Source organism: Engystomops pustulosus, chromosome 7 (genome assembly GCF_040894005.1).
Source record: "Engystomops pustulosus chromosome 7, aEngPut4.maternal, whole genome shotgun sequence".
NCBI lineage: Eukaryota > Metazoa > Chordata > Amphibia > Anura > Leptodactylidae > Engystomops > Engystomops pustulosus.
The window spans coordinates 63689332-63712942 of NC_092417.1; the positions used below are offsets into that span (position 1 = coordinate 63689332).

General features: G+C 41.1%; 1 protein-coding gene across 1 annotated transcript; it reads left to right on the forward strand.

Moving 5' to 3' along the window:
* Positions 1 to 213: 213 nt before the first annotated feature.
* RCOR1 (REST corepressor 1) lies at positions 214 to 23611 on the forward strand. Its single transcript, XM_072116220.1, has 12 exons — positions 214 to 765; positions 849 to 908; positions 12578 to 12658; positions 15089 to 15141; positions 15922 to 16083; positions 16446 to 16564; positions 17588 to 17666; positions 18868 to 19062; positions 19511 to 19588; positions 21414 to 21471; positions 22049 to 22278; positions 22408 to 23611. The coding sequence occupies exons 1-12, from the start codon at positions 606 to 608 to the stop codon at positions 22444 to 22446; spliced, it is 1314 nt and encodes a 437-aa protein (XP_071972321.1). The 5' UTR covers positions 214 to 605; the 3' UTR covers positions 22447 to 23611.

A 23611-nucleotide genomic window follows, 5' to 3' on the forward strand; every position in this document is an offset into this window, starting at 1 on the left:
GTCCCCTTGACTTGTAATTCTTTTTATTCCTTTCCAAGTCTCTCCCACACCAAGGAGAGGCTCCTTATTTCCTTTACTCAAGGTTTTCCACTGAGTTTCATTCAACTGTGCGTCCATCTCCTTCTAAGTGTTATGAAAACCCTTCACAATAAAAAAGAACCTGATATCAAGGGCGTAGAGATTGCAAACCCCAAACCCACGTACAAGAGAAGAGAGGAGCTGCGCCTCAACCAAACATAAACGAACGGAAGCGCCGGCTTCTTTGATCGACGGGACCTGTAGCCAATAGAAAGCGAGATCTCCTTCCAAAATTCCCCAGCGTCCAATAGGGATGGTGGAAAGGCGGGAATAGCTGGAGCAGCGGGGTAGGTTTGCCCTCAGCCGCTGTGGCTGTGAGGCAGAGTGTGGCTTTAGTGCGGGCGGCGATGTGACGAGAAAGTTGTCGCTTGTTTAGTGGGTGACTCGCACGGGCACTGGGGGCGACCACAGGCAGATTAGTCATCTCTTCTGCACCGGGGATTACTGCATCTTCATTACACTTCACACCTGGTGACTACTGCTGGCCCCATTTTTTTTTTCTACACCCCCGAGGAGCTCCCCTCTAAATGCCAGCAGCCATGATAGAGAAGGGGGCAGAGGGGTCGGGCAAAAGGAGGGGCAGGAATAACGCTGCCAGCAGCAAAAGTTTGACGGCTCAGAATGGCAATGGCAGCAACTCGTGGGAAGAAGGCAGCAGCTCGACCTCGTCCAGCGATGATGAGCACGGTAAGTGGTAGCCTCGAACTCGCAGCCCCCCGCGAGGTGCCCCCCGCGCCCTGCCCTCACCCTCTCCCTGTCCTCTCTTACAGGTGGCGGGGGCATGAGAGTGGGCAGCCAGTACCAGGCGGTGGTGCCCGAGTATGACCAGGGTAAGTTGTGGACTATTGTGCTGCGGACGGTGGTGGTAGCCTCAAACTCGCAGCACTGGCTGCCAGCCATCACCCCGTGTATAGGGGCATCCCGGGGGCACTGGCACCTCTGCGCCTTCTAGGATGGGATGTGTCTGCATCAGGGCATAGAAGCAGTGATTAATAGTTCTGAATATTCAGAGAAAAATAGAAGTTTCTTTTCCTGCTTTCACCTACTGTTCAGATGGAGAATAGCAGCAGATAAAACGTGTCCTGCAAACGTGCAGCCTCCCCCGGCGGAGTAGGAGAGGAAGGCAGTGCCCTCAGGGGTCATCAGCCACGAGAAGGCTCCCAGCTTTCCCAGACTCATGGGCTTCATGTATGCTGGTGGTGGGGCAGGTATCCAGCTTTCCCAGACTCATGAGCTTCATGTATGCTGGTGGTGGGGCAGGTATCCAGCTTTCCCAGACTCATGAGCTTCATGTATGCTGGTGGTGGGGCAGGTATCCAGCTTTCCCAGACTCATGGGCTTCATGTATGCTGGTGGTGGGGCAGGTATCCAGCTTTCCCAGACTCATGGGCTTCATGTATGCTGGTGGTGGGGCAGGTATCCAGCTTTCCCAGACTCATGAGCTTCATGTATGCTGCTGGTGGGGCAGGTATCCAGCTTTCCCAGACTCATGAGCTTCATGTATGCTGCTGGTGGGGCAGGTATCCAGCTTTCCCAGACTCATGGGCTTCATGTATGCTGGTGGTGGGGCAGGTATCCAGCTTTCCCAGACTCATGGGCTTCATGTATGCTGGTGGTGGGGCAGGTATCCAGCTTTCCCAGACTCATGGGCTTCATGTATGCTGGTGGTGGGGCAGGTATCCAGCTTTCCCAGACTCATGAGCTTCATGTATGCTGCTGGTGGGGCAGGTATCCAGCTTTCCCAGACTCATGAGCTTCATGTATGCTGGTGGTGGGGCAGGTATCCAGCTTTCCCAGACTCATGAGCTTCATGTATGCTGGTGGTGGGGCAGGTATCCAGCTTTCCCAGACTCATGGGCTTCATGTATGCTGGTGGTGGGGCAGGTATCCAGACTCTTGAGCTACCCAGTTTAAGGAAATAAGTAAATTTTTACCCAGCATATTATAGTAATAATGAAGAGAATGAGTACTCACTCAGCTTTCCCAGACCCATGAGTGTCATAGCTATAATGGAGAGAATGGGTAGTCGCCCAGCTTTTCCAGACTCATAAGTGTCATAGCATGAATGGAGTTGATGGGTAGACACCCAGCTTTCCCAGATCCACGAGTGTCATGGCAATAATGGAGAGAATAGGTAGTCAACCAGCTCTCCTCTTGGGCTCCTGATAAAAAAGAAAAACTCCACATGGGGAAATTCCATATTCAATCCATGTAGCCTGGCTCCGCTTCAAGAGGGGCAAAGAGTCATCTAGCTTTCCCAGACCCATGAGCGTCACCACCACCTTTATTAATGAGTTATAAACTCATGGTAGAACAGAGGTAGTCAACCAAATTTACCACCCCCATGAGAATCATAGCTATAATGGAGAGAAATGGTAGTCACCCAGCTTTCTCGGATCCACGAGTGTCGTAGCGATAATGGAGAGAATACCCTGACCTCTGAAAATAATGGCCTTAAGGATAAAGGAATTTATTTACAAAGGGGAGATGGCGTAGGCAACCAGCTGTGAACCGCTAAACCTTATAGTTTTGGTGGAGTGATTGGGTAATCATGTAACACTTCCCTGAGATTCAAGGGGGAGAATGTATAGGCTCTGGCACCCAGCTTTCTGAAGCTCATGAACCTCAAATTGGTTCCACAGGCCTCTGAGAAGATGAGTGATTTACCTATTCTTGTCTATAGGGTGATTCGCAAATCTCTGCCTACTTGGGGAACGGCAGGTTAATTAGGAATGTATCACCATGAAGTGTAATGATTCTCTAATCTGAAGCCTGGGAAAGCTGAGTAATCTCTACAGGAGCTCTAACAGTATGTCTCTATTGTTACAGAAACTGGTCAAATAAATATCTGATTGTAACTTCTTTCTTTTATCTTGTTGTTATATTTAGTATTGTTCTAACTTCTTATTATGAGCAAAAATCTTCTGACTGTGTGGTAGCCTCAAACTCTCAGCACTTGCTGCCATGCTGCAGATGTCTGCTGTTATTTAATCCCACATGTGGACAGCAGGGGGCACAATCCCCTTAATTCTGCTGTTCCACCCCAATACCCATCACCCTTCTATATTTATTCTGGATTTACAGACTGATGAAAGGAGAAACTGATCAACTTCTCCTTAAGGAGCAAATATCTGACCAGGAAATGTGACCTTCCACCATCACTAGGCTTATGTGGGACAAAACATGAGGCAGAAGGGGGGGGGGGGGTGTTAAAACAATTTATTGCAGATTAATTGATCTGTTATTTGTTTACTTGTTTTCCTGAAATGGTTTGTTCCTTTTTTATTAAATTAAAAAAAAAAAGTCAAAACTCCCATCTTCCAGGATCTGAACAGATTACTTACAAATCTTAGCTGTTTATTCACAAATGGTATTACTGTACATCATTGCCATCAGCCCTAACCATTTGCTATGGGTGGGGGTTGCAGAGATTAGGTCACACCTGGTGCCTGAGGGAGTACCGTAGTTCCTCCTCCCAAAAGGGGACCCATTGGTGGAGGGGGCAGCATTATATATCTTGCATTAGAAATCTATAATGGCTGCAATGGCTTCAATTATTATGGAAGCAAAAACCTTCTCTATATTTATATTTTGTAAGATTTCTGTTGGTCAAGTGGATAATCCTGGGGGTAATAAGTTTGTGTAGTTCTGTTTATGAGAAGGCTGAAGTGAAGGGCGATAGATCTGCACCCAGTGTCCAGAGATAGAATTGCAAGCCATAAAAATCACCCTGCAATGTGAAAGCACAGGATCTGCTGTGTGTGCCGTCTACCTCCTCCTGTCACATGATCTGAATAATGCCCTTCTACTAGAGCATCGGTTTCCCTAGATTTCTGGAGATTGTGATAAGTCATTAGCAAGCACAGGGAGTTAATGTGAGTGGCGTGGTGCCACTGTGTTGGCAGAAGTTGTCCATGTATGTAATAGATGATGCTGCTTTTCCTGAGGACCGTGAGTGGGGAATATCTTTGGGATAATCCCTTGGAGCTGATGTGGCTGTGCAGTATTGAGCCGGCATGCTGCTTTCTAATGCAGTATATTGTAGTTGGCTGCTCTTTCCCCGTCTAGCACCTTTGTCGGTGGAGGGTGTTGACTTTGCTGGAAGGAGCTTTTTCTGAGACTCTGCCTATAGAAGTGCACTGAGTAATAGACACATGTCCTATTCAGATTCCAGCTTATTGTGTTGTCAATATATACCCTTTTATGGTGGGAAATCATTTATCCGACTTATACAGACAGGCACTTTATGTCATGCCTTGCATACATTGAACACCCTCCCCTTGCTTTTCAGGGAGACACTCTTTTAGACTATGCTAATGGTGGATGCATGGGCCATGACAGATTCAATCAGTTGTTCTTTGCAAAGACCTTCCTCATTGTGTTCCTCATGAGCTGTGACACTACCAGCCCGCCTACTTTACAATATGGTGAGCGTGAGCTGGAGGGGGTAGGGGTCTTCTTACCACCCTCCTCTCTGCTTACCATAAGGTACTTGTTATTCTCTCCTGCCTATTGGTGTATCTATAATTGATAACCAAGCACTTTATATACTAATCACGCTTTATTGTATATCTCAGCAGTATATAGAAGCTGTTCTTCAGTCATTGATATATTTTTAACTGATTGCATTGCTGACTGACCACCATCTGAGTGTGTGTATATACTATGGTTTCAGCATGGTGCTATATATTTTTTTTTCTGTTTCCAAGGTTTTCTGCCATTGATCAATCCATAGGCCAGGTTACGTTTGGGGCCATTGGTTGTACAGGTTTAAATAAAAAATTGTATACAATTTTTTTTTCTTTCTCGCAACTACATCAGATCTGCTACACTTACAATCTGTGTACACATGTTTTTACACTTAATGTTCCAATGATCCCCTCCCCCCTTTTTTATTTTTATTGGGTTTAACAGAAGACTGCCTATAATGAAGGAATTTTTTATGCAGCAGCCTCCTCCTTTACATTTGACAAGACTGTATTATATTAGAAGATAACACCTATGTAGAAAACTCCATCAAATTGCACTAGTGACATATGTCACACAATAGAGCTGTCTGCAAAGAGCATGTGTAGAAAACCCTAGAGCTCAGTAATTCGTCTCCAGACTATTTCTGCCTATGACCGTGAGGATACTGTAAAGTGTCACTAAATGCTTTTACTAGAGCTCAGGCAAGATGGCAGCTGCCATAATCCTGGACAGAAAATAGAAGAAAAATCTATCATCAGTTGGAAACCTGTCATGAGGATTTAAGAACACAAATTGGCTCCAACCTGTTATCCAGGACAGTGACCGGATCACAGTGATGACCATCTATATTCTGGAACATTTAGTTAAAAGATCTGCCCTCAAAATCAATCATTATAAATCAGGGACACTTACTCAGGTAATCTTTACATTTTTATCCATGGCCCCCTTTTCTTCTAAAATCAATGTATAAATTATGCTAATGAACCGCGAGGGCTGGGGGGACATTTCCAGAACATCTGCATGGTGTAGCTTCACAGATCGGTACAGACCAGGGGAGGAGGGGAGTGCTAAGGAATAGAGCGGAGGCTGAGATGGGCTCCTGTAAATCAGCATGGAGTGGCTCTTATAACCCCCCTACACTTGAGCTCTTCTAAGATCAACTTTAAATTTATGGTAATGAGTACAAAGCAAGGAGGACATGGATAACAAATATTAGGTAATTACCGCAGTAGCAGTGCCTGAATCTATGAGTAAGTGTCTTTGGTTTATCATGCTGGATTTTGATGGTAGATTTAACTGAAACACCATAGGATGAAATGTATTGTCAAAATTAGCGGGCCTGTAAGGAACCATGGGGGTGGAGATGAATTATGCTGGGATGACTTCTCCAAGCTTCATTGATGTCCTAGGGGCCATGTTTATCCTTGCAAGACAACCAGTTGCTGAAGTTACAGTTCACTTGTATGTTTAAGGCTCATTTTCTGCATAATGCATGGTTTCTTGGAATATAAAAGTCATCATTGAACTTGTTGCTGTCTTTGATAACAGGATGGTGACTTGTTTGTCTGCATCCTCATGGCAGTTTTGAAACTGAACCTGTAAAAAAAAAAAAAAAAAAAATAGATTTGATTCTTGTCATCTGGTTTTAATAAAAATAAAACTTGGTGACACATTCCCTTTAAAGCAGAGTGATTGGGACAGGGTGATGAAGAATGCTTGTACAGCTACAGGTCTGTACAGGCAGCTGTGCCTGGTACTGCAGCACACTCCCAATCAGGAGCATAGGACAGGGCTGCAGACAGTACCAGGCACAGTATGGCGTGTGTACGGAGCTGTGCTGTGTAACCAAGGTGGAAAATGCCACCATCCATGCAGAGGTGGTCACACCCTGAGCCCTGCAGGGATAGTTTTCAGTGGTCTGTTTTTCAGACTGCTTCTACTATGTTATTGGCCCAACCCATGCTTAACACGTTTGATGTTTTTGCTGTAAATACTTGGGGTGTGTATATATATATATATATATATATATATATATTTCTCTTGGGGTCCAGTACCTTTCAGACTTGTCTTCTGATGTTGAGACATACAGGAAGTTGAGGGTCTGCTTCCTCTTGCATTCAGCAGCTCTTTGTATGCATCCTGTAGGAGAATTGCCCCTTCTACTTTTTGGGGAAGGGAGGGTTTTTTTTTTCCAATCATGTTGGAGTTCTATTAGTTTTGTTGGGGGTCTTCAGATTTAAATACTAGTTTCAATTCTGAAAGTCGCCTCTTCTTATCCTCCGTGTCTTTCCCTTGCAACAATGTGTTCATGTCTTACCCGAAGGGCCCTCTGCAGCTGTAGAGCTGACGGCAAGAGAATCCAAAACTGTGACGTTAAACAGGAACGTTACACATCATTTCCTTAGAGCAAAGAGGCTTGGAGACAGCAGACAGGCTTCAGCGCTGCACAAACACGGCAGATATCTGTGTTGTAATGTATGTTCCCAACACTCACAAATATCCTGAAAGTGGACGAGTCACGCTCTCACTGTGAGCTCTGGAAGGTCTTTGTAGGAAGAGGATTATTTTTTTTTTTCGATCTGTTGTTCAGTCCAATAGTTGTTTTGTCTTTTTCTTTCCTTTTGCTCATATCAATGTGTTTGTAATAAAATAGAGCAGAGATTCTCTTCGCTCGTTCTCCTTTTCAGCACACATGTGAGAATTAGATTCTCATTGCCTGTTTTAGGGAACATGCAAAAATCTTTAAAATTCATAACATGATGTACATTTAATTTCATGTGAATAAAACGGTGCAGAAGTAAATAAATGCATATCCTGACATGTGAAGTGATGCACATCAATGTCATCCTCTTTTGTTTTTGCATTGAGCTGCTTCATTGGGCAGAGGCTAGAGAAATCTAAACTAGCTAGGTGGTGGATATTGTAGGACGCTGCTTTCAGAATCTGTGTTGTGAGGTTGTATGCAGTGTAGATGCTGTAAATGTGAGATTTCCCCAATTTGACAAAAAGTAATGGCAGATTAGTTCTGTGGAGGCAGATTATCCAAGTGTCAGACAGTGGAGATTATCACACAGAATGGGTGGGCAGTGGAGGTCATCTATCCTATGTAGCTTTTCCTATGACACGGGATAGTCCATGTGTGCTCATTGTACATTGTGTACGATGTCTTTGTATCTGGCTTTAATTAGATTTTCAAGGCCTTGCAGATCTATAGACCATACGGCAGACTATGCAAGAGTAGAAGGGGAAATCAATTTTTTCCTGGAAGTCTTTCTGCTTAACTTCCTGTGCAGAGTATATTTGGTAAAGGTTGCCAAACCAAGGTTTTGGACTTTTTGACAACGGACTTTTGCCAAGAAGCTAGTAAAGATATTAGTGGTAAATCCAGACTAGCTGTGACTACCTAAAGAGAGGATTGTGCACAGGGTTAAAGATTCAGTATTGGTGTGCTGTGTAATGCAGTACAATGTACACTGGAGATCAGTATCAGAGAACAATGTATGTATGTAATCTTCATTGATCAACATTTGATGTATTTTTTTTTTTGTAAGGGCAACATCATGCCACTAGAACAGGTTTTTACAAAATTACCTAAGTATATCAGCATAAAACCTTTATTTTGCAAAAAAAAAAAAGTAATGATCATAACTGTAAAATGGCAATGGCACCAACTAACTTTTTGGCACTCATGGGGCTGGACCATGTTTGCTGGCGCACTTATTTTCTATTTCTACACTTTTTTATTTTTATTTTTTTTTTTCTGGTCAATCATTCGTGTAAAGGGGGAAACGGATATCACCCTCCTCATTGGTGATCAAGAAGCTGGCTTGTCTACAGATAATAATAACTTTCAAATTTCTCTGTAATTTTAGAGAAAATATATGACAGCTGAAGTTCCCTACTTGTGTAATGAATTGTGTCTTTTTAAAGGAAATCTACTATCAAAATTAAATATGAGAAACTAGGCACACCAACTCGTAGCTCCAGAAGGGCTCTGGAGTGGGGGCGTTACCAGAGACCCTTTTTGCGCAGTAAAGTAATTTGCAGCATGCATTGGAGGAGTGCACAGTGTAGTAGCCTTTGAAGCTGCAGCTCTGGTAACACCCCCAGGAACTCTTCAGGTTAATTAGCATAATTTTACAAGTTGATTTTGGAAGGTGGCCATGGATAACAAAGATTACCACAGTCACTGTGGCTGGATCAGTGAGTAAATCATGATGGATTTTCGATGGTAGATTTCTTATTAAATGCTATATTATCCTTTTGCATGCTTCAGTTGTACAGATGAGATTCTTGTAATGAATTTATCAATCTGTTGACACAAACCTATCTCATTTCCTGTTTTGCGAGTTGCTCAGGGATCACTTTATCCTAAATATATAATTGATCGTTAAACAGATATAAATCGGAGTCAAAGTGTGACTGTAATTTCAGATGATTTTTGATATTGTGTGTGTGATTTGAACATTTTTCTAATATACTTCATAAAAAAAAAACCCTCTAATTTGTGAAGACTGCAACCTGCCCCTTAGTTACAACGTTACCTCTTCATTGTTATGATAAATGTGTCTACAGGATTGAAGAGGGATCTCTCTTCTACTGTTTGTTACACAGCTGAGTGTTAACCCTTCCTGCTCTCTCCCTGGCTGTAGTATGCTATGAGCACAATATTCAAACACACAGGGAGACGCACTGTACAAGCTGGAATATGCATCTCTATAGGAGGGTGTGTGTATATATAATATATATATATATATATATATTTTTTTTTTTTTCCCACCAAGAAGAATTTGTTAATGAAAAATGTTGACTACATCCCCTGAAAAACATGTTAAGGATCTATGTCTGGTTTCTGTACTTTCCTCCCTGTTCCCAGAAGCAGAAATGTCCTGACAAACTCCTAATGAAGGAAGGTCCTTAAAGAGAATCTGTCTTGCAAATTAAATATATTTTCATAAGCTGCCATTAGAGAGCATTGTCCCTTTTACATGCCTGTAAACCTAAGCAATGAGGTCCTAAAGCTGTATGCAAATGACCTGTGAAATGTCCAATGAGTCATTAGCATATTCAAGCTGTCCAGCTTATTCATGAGTGGGAGGCACAGCCACACCCCCCAATGCTTGAGTGACAGCCTTTATAATGGTGTAATGTCTCCTCCATGTGCTTTCTGTTGCTGGCGCTCCCTGCAGCCTGTGTGTATATTGGAGAGATACAACAGCTCCAGGCAGCCATATTATAGCAGAACATGTCAGATTCATGTGTAGCTGATGTCTGTGTCACTCACATGTGTATTAGGAGGATGCAGCATGTCAGAAGATAAAGCACAAACACTAGCAATGCTTTACTACACATTTACACACAGACATGAGCAGGGGGAGGAGAGGGGAGGGGTAAAAGGAGTGACATCACTGCATCTGACCATGTGACCAGCCACATTTACATAATAAAGAATAGATGATTTTATAATGATTAATGTATGAAATAACTAGATAAAGGCTGGGATGGATCCTTGTGAGCTGCTCCAATAGGTAGTGACAGAGACCTGATGACCGGTGTCCTTTAATTTTAAAAGATTCAAAGGAGATCTACCATCAGAATTTCAGATTTCAAAACTTGCTTTGGATGCATTTTATAGTATGAGGAAAGGGCTTTCATAACGTCAAGAACTGTAGGATGCGCCTACATACTCCAGATCAGTGGGCAAAACCAAGTTTAACTTCATCAGAAATTTATGGTAGATGCCCTTTAACTCCTTCATGCTCTGCTCTGTAGGGCACAGAAGTGCGGAGGCACTGGCTCATTGTAATGAATACTATGTAAAATGCCATATATTGCAATACAGTAGTATTGGAATATATGGTAGGTGCAATCAGACCATCTAGGGCAGTGATGGCGAACCTTTTGGAGACCGAGTGCCCAAACTACAACCAAAATCCACTTATTTAGTGTGAAGTGCCAACATGACAATTTGTTTCTTCCACATCTTTCAATCGAATCGGCCGCCTAAGGTCACCAACACTGTTGAAAGAAGGAGGGCAAATCAGACTCTCGTTGTAGCTTCTCTCCAGGATCTCTGTAAAGAAAGAATGGAGAGTCCGCCTGGGACTGCAGGAAGAATTGGTCCTGTGTGGTGAACTCTGTCCTGGGGCGATAGTCTGAGTGCCCACAGAAATGGCTCCGAGTGCCACCTCTGGCACCCGTACCATAGGTTTGCCACCACTGATCTAGGGTTAAAGTTAAAAATAGAAGAAAATTAAAAATATAAAATTAAAAAGACCCTAAAAATTCAAATCGCCCACACGTTCAGTATTTTCGCGAGTTATTAACATCAGAAGATGACGAAATGTATTTATTTTTTTTGGTACATGTTACTTTAATTTTTGAAAATGTATTTAAACACAGTACAGGCAGTCCCCAGGTTACGTTCAAGAAAGGTTCTGTAGGTTTGTTCTTAAGTTGAATTTGAATGCAAGTCGGAACCATATACTTTATAATTGTAACACCAGCCAATTTTTTTTTTTGGTCTGTGACAATCCGGTTTTAAAAATGTTGGGCTGTCATAAGAACCAGGATTAATAATAAAGCTTAATTACAGACACCTGTGATAACTGTTAAAGCTGATCATTGTAGCCTTGGGCTAAAGTACTGTAATTTACCAAAATCCAGAGGCCTCTTGTAACTAGGTGTTGTCTGTAAGTCGGGTGTTCTTAAATAGGTTACCACATTTTGGAGTTTTTTTTTCCAGCTTCCCAGTACACAGCATAGAATAATAAACAACGTCACTAAGAAGTAAAATTTATTATGCAGAAAATTAAACCCTCACACAGCTCTGTACAAAGAAAAATAAAAAAGTTATGGATTTTATTAAGGTGGAGAGCAAAAAAATTAACAAAAAAACCCTGTGTCCTTAAGGGGTTAAGATCTAGGGCTGCTTTCTCTAATACTGTATTTCATACACATTTATAAAAAAAAAAAAAAGTCTCAAAGGCAGTTTTTAATTGGGAGTGGAGGAGGGAATTTCTTTCTGCCTGTTGCTCAAGGGACTGACATTTACTAGTGTTTTGTTACAATAATTATATGGATTTACTATGCACTCTGACCTCTGTCTGCTTCTATTTCCATAAGTCTCTGTGTTTTTATCCTTTACCATAGGAGCTGTTCAGGGTCCATCATCCTAAGCACTGAGACGTGCGCTTTCATATCAGGTGCTCAGCGATTTGTCTTCTATCTGTACTCTCTCCTGAGTCTATAGGTGCAGCCCATACTGAGTGGCTGCTTGGCAATGATCCTATAATGGAGTGATGTGGTACTTGGACGTTCAGATAGACAATTGGCAGATGGAGAACGTGCACCTCGGCTGTATCAAGTAGACGACCTGTTGTTCAATTATTTATACACTGTTCTTCTAGGATCTTCTCTGCTCACCACAGAGGCAGATCTTACAGTAATGGCATAGATTTTGTACACTGTCTCTTTGGAGAAGCAGAAACAGAGTGCAGCATTGTATAAACTTTATTATACTCTAGGTTATAGAAATGAGTTCTTTAGTTTGGACTTGGTTTCTAGTCTGTTGTATGTGCCGGAGTTGCACTCTTCTGCTGAAGTTACCATATTATGGTTCCCTTATTCTAGATTTATTTGCTGTTCAGGGTCTGTGGTAAGCTGAGTTATACCCAGAAAATATTTAGGTTTCCTGTGATTTCTTACCACAGGTTGTAGCTTTATTTTTTGTTCGTAGTGTCAAATATTATAAATGTTCCTCAATGGGAACCTGTTAGGATGTTTAAAATGTGCAGAGACTTTGCCATCTAGGGGCAAGAGGGGAGTTCTGCATATGAAGTGCACTCTAGTCTTATTGCAGTCTTATTGTACATTATTAAATCCCAGTAATGTTTGTTATATACAGATTCTAAAGCCAATACAGACAGTTATGTATATCCAGTAGAAGGATATTTTATTTTATGATCCGCCTCTTATTTCCATCAATAGTTCCTATTCACTAAATATTTTACATATTTACTTCATACAGAAGTGGCAAAAACTTGTCAGGAGCGAGAGAACCTCGGCATGTTGGTGTGGTCACCTAATCAGAATCTTTCGGAAGCCAAATGTAAGTATTTAGTCCTGAATAATATGATAGATTGGTTCATATGCTGTTGCTTTGGTTTCTTAAGATATTATTTAGTACCAACATGAATATTTTTTTTCCTTTTAGCTCTGATGAATATTAACATAAATGACCAATCGTCTATGCTATACTGATTGAAAAAAAATGTCTTTGTCAACCCTCTGAATCATTTCAGTAGTTTATAGTGGTTTATAATGCATTTTTCCTCTACTCCACACCATCCCCTACCTCCCCTGCCTGCCAAATGCACATGATAGGAAGCGGTCAGGTGGGAGTTGGATGAGGGTGGAAGAGACCGACACAGGCGCACACAGACTGCAGCAGCCCCACCAAACGGGCAATCCACACACGCACACATGCTGCTGTCAGCGAGCCAACTAATGTAAATCAAATATTTATTATATATTACTAAAAAAAAATGATTCAGAATGCTGACAAAGGCATTTTTAAAATTCGCAAAGCATAGGCTGTTAGAACCTGTCACCAACTAAAAATGACATTCTGGGTAATGGGGTTGCTTTTAAACTGCAATCTATATTCTAACACTAGATGGCAGCAAGGGACTGTGTATAAATCCCACTTCATAGCAGATTTGGTTATCAGCGGTTCCTTATCTCTCTAAGGCCACTTTCAGACAAATGTGTGGGGGACCCATATCCAGCCGCAAAATTTGTGGTGCCCAGCCACAGTACCCATATGTATGGCTGGGCTCTCCAGCACATGGCTGCATGCGTTCGTGTGCAAGCAGCCTAAGGGAGCATGCACATGGCCGCTAGCTCGCAGCCGCAAATGACGTGCATTAGGCACGGACACACATTAGCACATTGTTTCTCACTGCACTGTGTCTAAGCCGTGCAGCCACGCTGCAAAGGATGGAGCAGGTAGTATTCCTGCCTTTTCCTTTCCTATACCTGTGCGTTGTAGTGTCTGAGCTCCCTATGCAGAGGGGAGGTGTGAGGAGCACTGACCCCCTCCCCTCTCCACCTGGCTTGTGCTTTACTGCACAGGTCTGCTACTTTTGACGTGTGCATGTAGCCTGACACTGTAATAATTGGACATAATAAAGCATGTGTCAGAGGGACTTTCAACTCTCTGCATTGAACTAACAACTCTTCCCTTTGTTGAGGGAATGCTTTAGTATCCAATCGGAATCCTGGAACAGTTCTTATAGCAGGGGTAGAGGCTGTGGAGATCGTCTGTGAGAAGAGCACGAAAGCTCTACAGGCTGAAATACTCGCCCAGATCATGTGCATGAGATACAGATGTACTTTTAACAGTCCTGCCGCTGCTAACACACAAAGATATGGTTACACAGATCTCCAAAAGTGTGTGTGTGTGTGTGTGTACGTGTATATATATATTTTATTTTTTTCCTCTGTTTGACGAATTGTTACACTATTAATAATTCACATTGTTGGCTAATGGAGGGAGCTTCAGCTGTATACAGTGTCAATGCACCCAGGCTACACAGCTACTGGCACAGTTTTGAAAAAAAAAAAATGTAGTGGTCTGCTTTGAGTATTCTTGCCCTCAACCCATGATGTGATCACCTTTTGCTTTTTGTGTGTCAATTTTTGTTCTGTGCTTTGCTCTGATATAGTACACAGATGATGGATCCTCTTGGGGCTAACATTGGTTTAAATAACTTTTATTAGTAGTAGTATTTTTTTTTTTTATAAATTATAATAAAAATTGTATTCTGGTGACACGTCTTTTAAAGCAAGTTTACCAGAGGTAGATCTCCTGGTAGATGGCCAGGCGATGGGAGTTAAGGCTAAAGCCTCTGCAGTTAATTTACATATTACTAAAATAACGGTTTTAACAAGTTAGGTTCCAGGATTATTCAATTGCAGATTAGGGCAGAGGTATGAGGAATCTACCATCAGAAGTAAATCTGATTCTTTATGGTAGGCTTCCTTTTAAAGGCGTTGTCTGAGACCGTAAAAAAAAATAAAAATTGGTTGCTTGAGCGGGGCTGCTTAAATAAATAAACACTTGCCTACCCCTCGGTGCCCCTTGCTGTCATCTCTCCATTCCGGGCACAGAAGATGCGCTGCGTTTAGCTTCCGACCGGCCACTCCTGCCTGTCCTGCATTGTACAGCTCTGGGAATAGGGACGGGTGGACATGGCCGGCTCTAAGCTGAACGCAGTGCAGCTACCGTGCTCCTGTTTGTTTACAGGAGCATGGACCAGAGGCTGCAAAGGCAAGTACGTATTTATTTTAAGCAGCCCCCTCCCTGCCACCAGTGGGTTTTTTTTTTGTGTTTCGGACAACCCACTTAAGGTAACTCCACAATCCAAACAAAAGTTCTTTCTGTCCAATGGTATTTGGCCTCATATGTTTTAAGATGTACACTAACAAAAATCTGTGAAGGCCTAAACTGATTCTAACATTTGTCTTTGCCTTTTAGTGGATGAATATATTTCAGTTGCAAAAGAGAAACATGGATATAACATGGAACAGGTAATCGAGAGGTTTAGATTAGTGAAACTACAAAACGTTTTATGTACTGTAAAAGCTAATCTGATTCTTGAACTTTACTTTTTATTTGTACATTGTTCTCACTTTTTGGTGCACCATGGCTGTGGCAACCGGGTGTGGTTCACCCTGTTCTGCCAAGCCCCCCCCCCCCCAATTGGTCACTCTTGAGGTAACTGCTAGCGCAGCAGAATAGTTGCTTAATTTACACAAGTGGTAGTTCAGCAAGGCAAGGTAGCAGCTATCCACTTGTCTCTGATGCGGTTTATGCCTAAATTTTGCTGAAGTTCATTTCCGCATTGGGATCTGCAGCAATAAGTGACGTGTGATGATGTGTTTCCACTGCAGATATTTATGCAGATATGTACGTGGGATTTACACACTTCCCCTTACACCAAACTGCTGCTGTATTACACTTTGCATTTACTACAAGGAAATTTGGCGCACAAAACCTGCAGATAATGTAACGTGTGGGTGACCGAAATTTGGCGCACAACCTGCAGGTAAAATGTTACACATGTGGATGACCTTAATTGTCAGCTCCTGGCTCAAAGGGTGCGAAGAGTAATAAAAGGTTTCCTTTGAAAGGGATCTGAAAACATTGGTGTTGTATTATTTATATTAATGCAGTTTGACAGTCTCTTATATTTTGGCATATGTTGTAACATGCTGAACATAACCATTGGACTGCTCTGCATTTAGACCTGTCAAGTGTCTCTTAACGCCTCCCTGTGGCTTACATGATTGTATACTTCTCTCTCTCAGGCTCTCGGAATGCTTTTTTGGCACAAGCACAACATTGAGAAGTCGTTGGCCGACTTACCTAACTTTACCCCATTTCCTGATGAATGGACTGTGGAGGATAAAGTTCTATTTGAACAAGCTTTCAGTTTTCATGGAAAAACCTTTCACCGGATCCAGCAAATGGTATGAACAATAAAGCTGTAAATTCTGGATTGAGTTATACTGAGAACATGTGGCTTTCAGTACATATTCACAAACTTAGAGCAGGAGGGTCATCCCCGGCAACGACCAGTTACCTGGCCTTTTATTACAGCAACATGGCAAGCCACTGATGTCTAATGTCAAGTATTACAGTATTATATTGCATAATAGAAACAAATTATAGATCTTAATGTAGTATTTAGAACTTTTATATATCCATCCATGTGTAGTTATCGATGCAGTCATGACGTCAGTCCAGAACATGGCACCATGGATATTTAGCTATACAGTACTGGCATTTACAGACTTATTACTAACAGCTAAACATTCACTTTTACTTGCAGCTTCCTGATAAATCCATTGCCAGCCTAGTCAAATTTTATTACTCGTGGAAAAAGACGAGGTCCAAGACTAGTGTGATGGATCGCCATGCACGCAAGCAGAAACGTGAACGAGAAGGAAGGTAAATGGAGGCTTCTAGTCCTATCTATCCCATCCTCCCGTCTTTAACTTCATATTTATGAATGTATTTTCTGTTCCCAGTGCTGTATTTTACAGTGAAGTGTCCTTTTGTTAATCACTCCAGGAATAGGCTAAAATGGTCTTCAATCCACTGGAGGGGAAAATATCCATAGCAACATATCCAGCATTATTTGGACGGCTGGTGACTTTGTCAATTACATGTAGGAATAAGGGTACATGAATTTTGATGCTTGTTTAGTTTATATCTATCTCAGTTTATGAAGATGCTTAGCGGTTATCCGAGTTTTATAAATAATTTAGGCTGGGGTGGGTTATTTAAAAAAAAAAAGTACTTGCCTCCTCCAGTGTTGCTGATGTCCCGCGCCGCAGACCGTCTGGTCTGTGCCGGTTCGTTTAGAGTGGCGCAAAGAGAGCTTCTGTCTGGCCAGAAGCTCCCATCCGACACTGTCTCCCAGCGCTCTACAATGCTGTGAGATGGGTACGGATGGATGTGGCCGGCCACCTTGCCTGCTGAAAGGTCCCAGTGTGCGGCTTCTATGCCCCTGTAGAAAAACGGGCATGGATCATACGGTGCGTGGTGCGGAACATCAGCAGTGCCGGAGGAGGTAAGTACATGTTTATTTTTAAATGGCCCAGCCCTAAATTATTTCTTAAACCCGGATAACCTTTTTAAAATATCTTACAATCATTTAAAAATACTTTTGATGTAAATCTTGCTGCCACATACACTTGAAGTTGTAGTTCAGCGATCCCACATCCTACAAGTGTGGCCAGCTTTAGGCTGGCTGTACACGAACGTGCTTGATCTGTGGGAATGAACCAGTGTTCAGATTCAACTTCCTTGGAACTTGGATAAATATGATGCAAGGGCTCCCTGTCTGCCAGCCAAGTAGCAGTGCCTACATTGTAACAGCTGCAGCCTAACCAGTGACATCCATGATCCATGTGATCTTGGCCTTCGGAAAATTTTGATACATAATGTGTTTTTTTTTTTTTTATTTAGTGGAGATGAAATGGAAGAGAAAAATGGCAACAACCCAATTGATATGGAGGTTGATCCGCAAAAAGAACCTAAAAAAGAGGCAAGTTATTATAAAACTAGTAATGTGTGAAATGTATTTTTTAATTACGCTGTGTGTATGCCATATATGTGTTTTATACATCTGAAATATCATTTAGTAAAGTTGTTTCAACGCCGTCATTTTGAGAAATACAAGTGTGCAGTGAATGTACTGGAAGCTCAGGCTAGCCATACACTATACACGCCAGGTAAAGCAGCAGCAACTTATCTGCCCAATAAGAAAAGAATCGACAATTAAAATTCATTTTTTATCTTCTATCACATCTGATGTCTTGAACAATATATGATTGGCCAAACGCAGAAATCTAATGTGTAGACATCTGTGATAACTATTGCCGTATCTGTGTATAAAGCTTTTAGGTAGCAATATGGCCTCTATTTTAGGTGCAGCTCTCTTCTAAGCTGTTTTCTAGGGTAATTTTGCAGCCATAAATGGAAGAGTGTGTCCTTGCTATGAATGAGGAAAATGAATCTGTTGTGTTTAATTGTCAGCCGGCTTTTGTGTGCTAATGGTGAATATTCATTTCTCGCTGCTCTCCACATGCTCCACATTCACTAGCAAAAAATTGAATTAGAGGATCAGTTGCTGTTGAGGAAGCTCATTATGCAACAATTGTTCTTTGTGCTTTATTTCAACATCTATTCTCCTAGAAGTATCAAAAATAGCATTGTTATGTAAGACTATGGGCATGAGTGATAATGATCTTAAGGGAAACATTTATGTCCAAAGTTTTAATGTATTTAGACTTAATCTTGTGTGTGGTTTTTTTTTTTTTTAAGTACAGCATCTGTAATTCTGTGTGATTCTTATATGATCAGCCTTTTATATATAAAAACCTTTTAGTAGGGCCTCTAACTTTCTCAACATATTGTGCTGAGCACGAACCATTATTCTGCTGTATAATGTACATGACAAGTTCAGGTTGTGTAGTAATGGTACTTTTCATGCACTGTTCCCCACTTACAGCCTGTGTCATACTCCAGAGCTTTATTCACACTTCTGTTTTTATTTTCTAGACAATTTCACTTGCATTAAAGTAACAGAAACCCCATTCTGATCTGTTCTCACAGGCCTATTGGTCATATTTGGCAAGGGCTTTAGCAAACCTGTATATGTGACGCTACATTGTCACCAAGTTTTTAGAGTAACCGTAGTAAAAGCCGTAAAAAGCTATAATGCATTTTATTCTTAATGCGGACAGGAACCAAAAAATGATACAATCCCTCATGTGAAGAAGGAGAAACATCCGTCACAGGCCAAGAACAGGGCTAAGAGGAAACCTCCCAAGGGAATGTTTCTTTCCCAAGAAGATGTAGAAGCAGTTTCTGCAAATGCCAATGCTGCTGCCACACTGCTGAGACAACTGGATATGGAACTGGTCTCCATAAAAAGACAGGCAAGTACCAGCGGCCTGCACCCAGTGACCCCATGGATTGTGATATTTTAAAGGGAACCAGTTTCAATGAAAATACTTTTGAGGTTTCATGTTGAAGAGTAGGGAATGCGGAGCTGTACAGCCCAATACACTTCTAAGCCCAGTTTTTTTTTTTTTTTTTTTTTTTTTGCTAATATGCCATATTTGATCCAACATAGAACCTATTCCCAAATGCAGGCAGTGACTCTGGGGTGGGTGATTGTCCTATAAGCAGGAAACATTTTTATCATTTAAAAAAAAAAAAAAATCCAGGAGTGTGGGGAAAAAAATTGGATTGTTCAGAAATGGATGTATTTATTTTGTTGCCAGGAAACGCATATCCATGGTCTGCTTCATAATATTATTTGCTAGAACCCAGCTATTTATCAGTTTGTTTTATTCATTTTCTATCTTTTTCTCTTCTCGTTAGATCCAAAATATTAAACAAACAAATAGTGCTCTTAAGGAGAAGCTACAGGGTGGAGTGGAAGAGTTCAGGATTCCAGAAGTAAGTACTCAACCTTAAAGGAAATCTACCACCAGGGTGAAGGATTGTAAGCCAAGTACACTGACATATTGGTGTGTGCCCCCCCCTTGCAGGATCTGCTCTTCTTTTTAGCTTCTTATGCCCTGGTTTTTACATAAGACTTATAAAACTATGCAAATGCGCTGTGGGCTCCATAGGTGTTCATGGGCATTGGGCAAAAGGGCATTGGAAGCTTAAAGAAGAGTAGGTCCTGTCTGAGAGGGCACACACCAGTATGTCAGTGTGCTTGTCTTACATTCCTTCATTTTGGTGGGAGATGTCCTTTTAAAGTTGTTCTTAACATAATAAGTGAATTGTGTGTAACATACCCTGTTTCCCCCAAAAACAAGACAGTCTTATATTAATTTGTGCTCCTAAAGAGTCGCTAGGTCTTAGTTTCAGGGATGCACAAGAGTTCAAATTTATTGTTGGAAAAAAATCTACATTTATTAATATCCCGTACTCAGCATAACCGTCCAAACTCTGAATTCCATCAAGAATTTCTTGTGACTCTTATTTCCATGTACAATAATCTATGGTACCTTTTATAGTCCCACTATTTTGTATCATCTTCTGGAACCTCATCATAACTCCCCAAAACCTGAATTTCTATTGCCTCCATTTCTGTAAGAACCATTGGCCCACTTTCCTTTTAAAGAGGACTTCTTGCCCAGGTAACAGTGATTTTATCCCACCACCTTGTGCAAGGAGCTGCAGCACTGGCGGCCACTAGGTCTTATTTTCAGGGGAGGGTTTATATTTCTAAGCGTGAAAAAAATTGCACTAGGTCATATTTTTGGGGGGTGTCTTATTTTCAGGGAATCGGGGGTATTACACTCTATAGAACACATTTTATAGACTACACCGCTGAAATATCATACCCCCTGACCATTGCACTTTTTATACATACTGCTATGCTTGATTTTTGCTGAGCAGCCTCTCCTATGCATAATATATACTACTCCCCCCCCCCCCCTAAACACTCAGCTTTACTTTTGGTATAAGGCATTTGTGCTGTTATGCTTGATTTTCTTTTTTGCCAAATCAAATGCTGTGCATTATGGACATATTTTTCAGTTTTTGGTCCCAACACAAGACTTTTCCAAAAGTTTTGCTTTTGTTCAGTTGCAAATCTGTGCATTTTCTGTTTAGGAGGAGGCTTTATCTGACGTCCTTTTGAAATCATTTTTACCATCCTGAACACTTTAATATGCTGAGGTCTGTAGAGTCAGATGCATATACGGAATTTTCCAAATGTATTCGACTCTACTGGGACTCGACACAGTCCATGAGCTCCATGGTGCATTCAGCGGCAGAGCATTTACATGTAGCAGATAAAGTTTTTAGAATTCTTTTCGTTTATAACTTGTTATTAGTGACTGTTTCTAGTGTCCCCAGCAATCTCATTTATTATGCAGGGTTCCTTGGCAGAAAGAAAAGGTTTCCTCTCTGCAGCGTCACCAAAGGGAAAAAAATTATTTATTTTTTCTCCTTTTATCATGATGTCTTCATAAGGCTCTCTGCAGATGAAGCGGCATTTCTTTGTTTATTCCACCTTCATCAGAAACTAGCCAAAATCTATTAATTTCTGATTTCTCTTATAATGTGATAGTGTCATTTTATAGTAAGAACGGTTTTGCATGCTGATAGAATTGTCAAACTTACATCTGTGTGTATATATAAACATGGGGATACTTTTTTCAATCCACCCACAATGAAACAACAAAAGCCTAAAAGATCTGCTGTTGGATTTATATAGGTTATATGAGGGTAATCTCTTATATATTTGTTTTTATCATACATTTAGGTTGCTCAAAAGTTTAATGCCCGCTGGACAACTGAAGAACAACTCCTTGCTGTACAAGGTATTACTGACTGGCCAGCTCTAGGACAGCCCTGCATCTACCATGTGATGTCTATATTGTTTATGCACCATCATGATTAGAGGTGTGCTGTACACCTTCATGGCCTTGATGCAAAGTAATCGCTTTGGTATTTGTTCATTGTCACCGACCTCTTGTTTGGCAAAAAAAAAAACTCACTTTCGGTCCTGTCAAGGTTACAACCTGTATTGCTACTGCTAAAAAAAATTCAAAAAAAGGGTCCTTGACGCATTAAACTGCATATACTTCTCCTCTTGATGTTGATCCCCGCAGTGTCCTCCTCTAAGCTTGACTCATCGATCACCTAGAAAAGAAACGTATAATTAGCAGAGCGGAGCACTGGGACGAGAGATCCTGGTTGCTAATTATGCATGCTCTCACCACCTCCCTCTCCCATAGGAGGTGATGACTCGCTGGAGGCGTGCATAATTAGCTAGTGGTAGATTTCTCTGGTCATTTAAAGCTTTGTAAGGCCTGGTCACAAAGGAGTATAGAATGTGTCTAGCCCTATAGATTATTTACTTTTTTTAATTTATTTTTTCCCCACTTGTGCCAATAGCTATCCGAAAATATGGACGTGACTTCCAAGCCATCTCTGACGTAATTGGAAACAAATCCGTAATTCAAGTTAAAAATTTCTTTGTAAATTATCGTCGTCGTTTCAACATAGACCAAGTTTTACAAGAATGGGAAGCGGAGCATGGGAAATCTGAGGAGAATGGTGATTGCCTTGAGAAGCCAATAAAATTACCAGACACTGCTATAAAGATGTCCGATGAGGAAGAAGAGGTGAGACATCTTTGGTTTACTGGTTGAATAGTTTATAAAATTAGTGAAGATGTATAATGGAATAATACTGAAGATTGCTCTTATTTATTGCTTTGTAAAATTTATTTTATTCTTCTCATCTCTGCACAGGCTGCTCTTCTAGATGTCAGATACCCTACTGCTTCATGAGACCAAGAACTCTTAGTGTTTGCTACTTTATTTGCCCAGATTTTCAGGTATTAAAAGAACTCGGCCAACCACCCGCATCTTGCTTTGTGGACAAGCAGCTACTTACCAAAAAGGCAAATAACTTCCAGCCATTTGAGATATCTGCCTTAACCCCTACACACATCCACATTCTGCTTCCACTCATGTTAGTGAGGACTGAACTGAAACTCGCAACAGTGCGACCACCCGTCCCTCCGCACCACAACTCCAATGTTCATGGCTGCCTGATGACCACAGTCCTGGATGTACAGATGCTGCATGCACAAACTTGTGTTCTTTGCTTTTTGGATGTCGTTAAACTAGTTTAGCATTAAAGACTCCCCTCCTCCTTCCTCTTTTTAATTATGGACTGATTCCCTGATGGTCCAATCTTTATATAGATATTTTCTTTTTCTTTTCTGTGGAACATTGAAAATCTTATACAAATGTTTTTGCCCAAGCTGGTTATACTTTTGGCCATCGTTTTGGAGGGAGTGAAAACCATTGGAATTTCCCTAAATTATAGGGAATATTTTATTTTATTTTTTTTCATTCTCCATAACGAGATTTTTTTAATTTAAACAGCAGCTTGTCCTAATATATAAAATTCTCTTGTACAAAAGCGGATATAACTTCTTGTCACAGTTTACATCTTCTGATAACTTTGGTTCACTTTGAACTTGGGTGATGCCCCACCCAATGACCCCTGTGACCCAAGAAATTGCTGAGAAATTGTAATGTAATTGAAAAGCAGAAGAAAGATGACTGAATATGGATCTAAACTGTGATAGATTGTAAGATGTCCTTCAGAACTGGAGTTTTTTTTTCCAAGCATTAAGGGACGTGCAGCTGAATCCCATCTGCAATCCATAGGTGTAAACGCATGTGTAAACTACTTATGTCTATATTTTAGCCTTTATAACGATATTAAACTCCAGAAATCCTATGCTTGGTATCTCCACAATACTATAAATACAATTTTATTTTTTGCTGAATAATTTATTTCTTTTACAGATCATGTTTATTTAATCAGAGTTGTGTTTTTTTTTTTTGTTTTTTTTTATTTGCATGCTTGTCTTATGTGCCTTTACAGTTTACTACTGGCTAAGGAGCTGTATCAGCAGTTATATTAAGGTCTCTTTCTGTA

Coding starts and splice junctions, on each gene's coding strand:
- RCOR1 (XM_072116220.1), top strand. CDS start 606: ATGCCAGCAGCCATGATAGAGAAGGGGGCAGAGGGGTCGGGCAAAAGG. Junction 12,659..15,088: donor GAATCTTTCGGAAGCCAAAT/GTAAGTATTTAG, acceptor TTTGCCTTTTAG/TGGATGAATATATTTCAGTT. Junction 15,142..15,921: donor ATGGATATAACATGGAACAG/GTAATCGAGAGG, acceptor TCTCTCTCTCAG/GCTCTCGGAATGCTTTTTTG.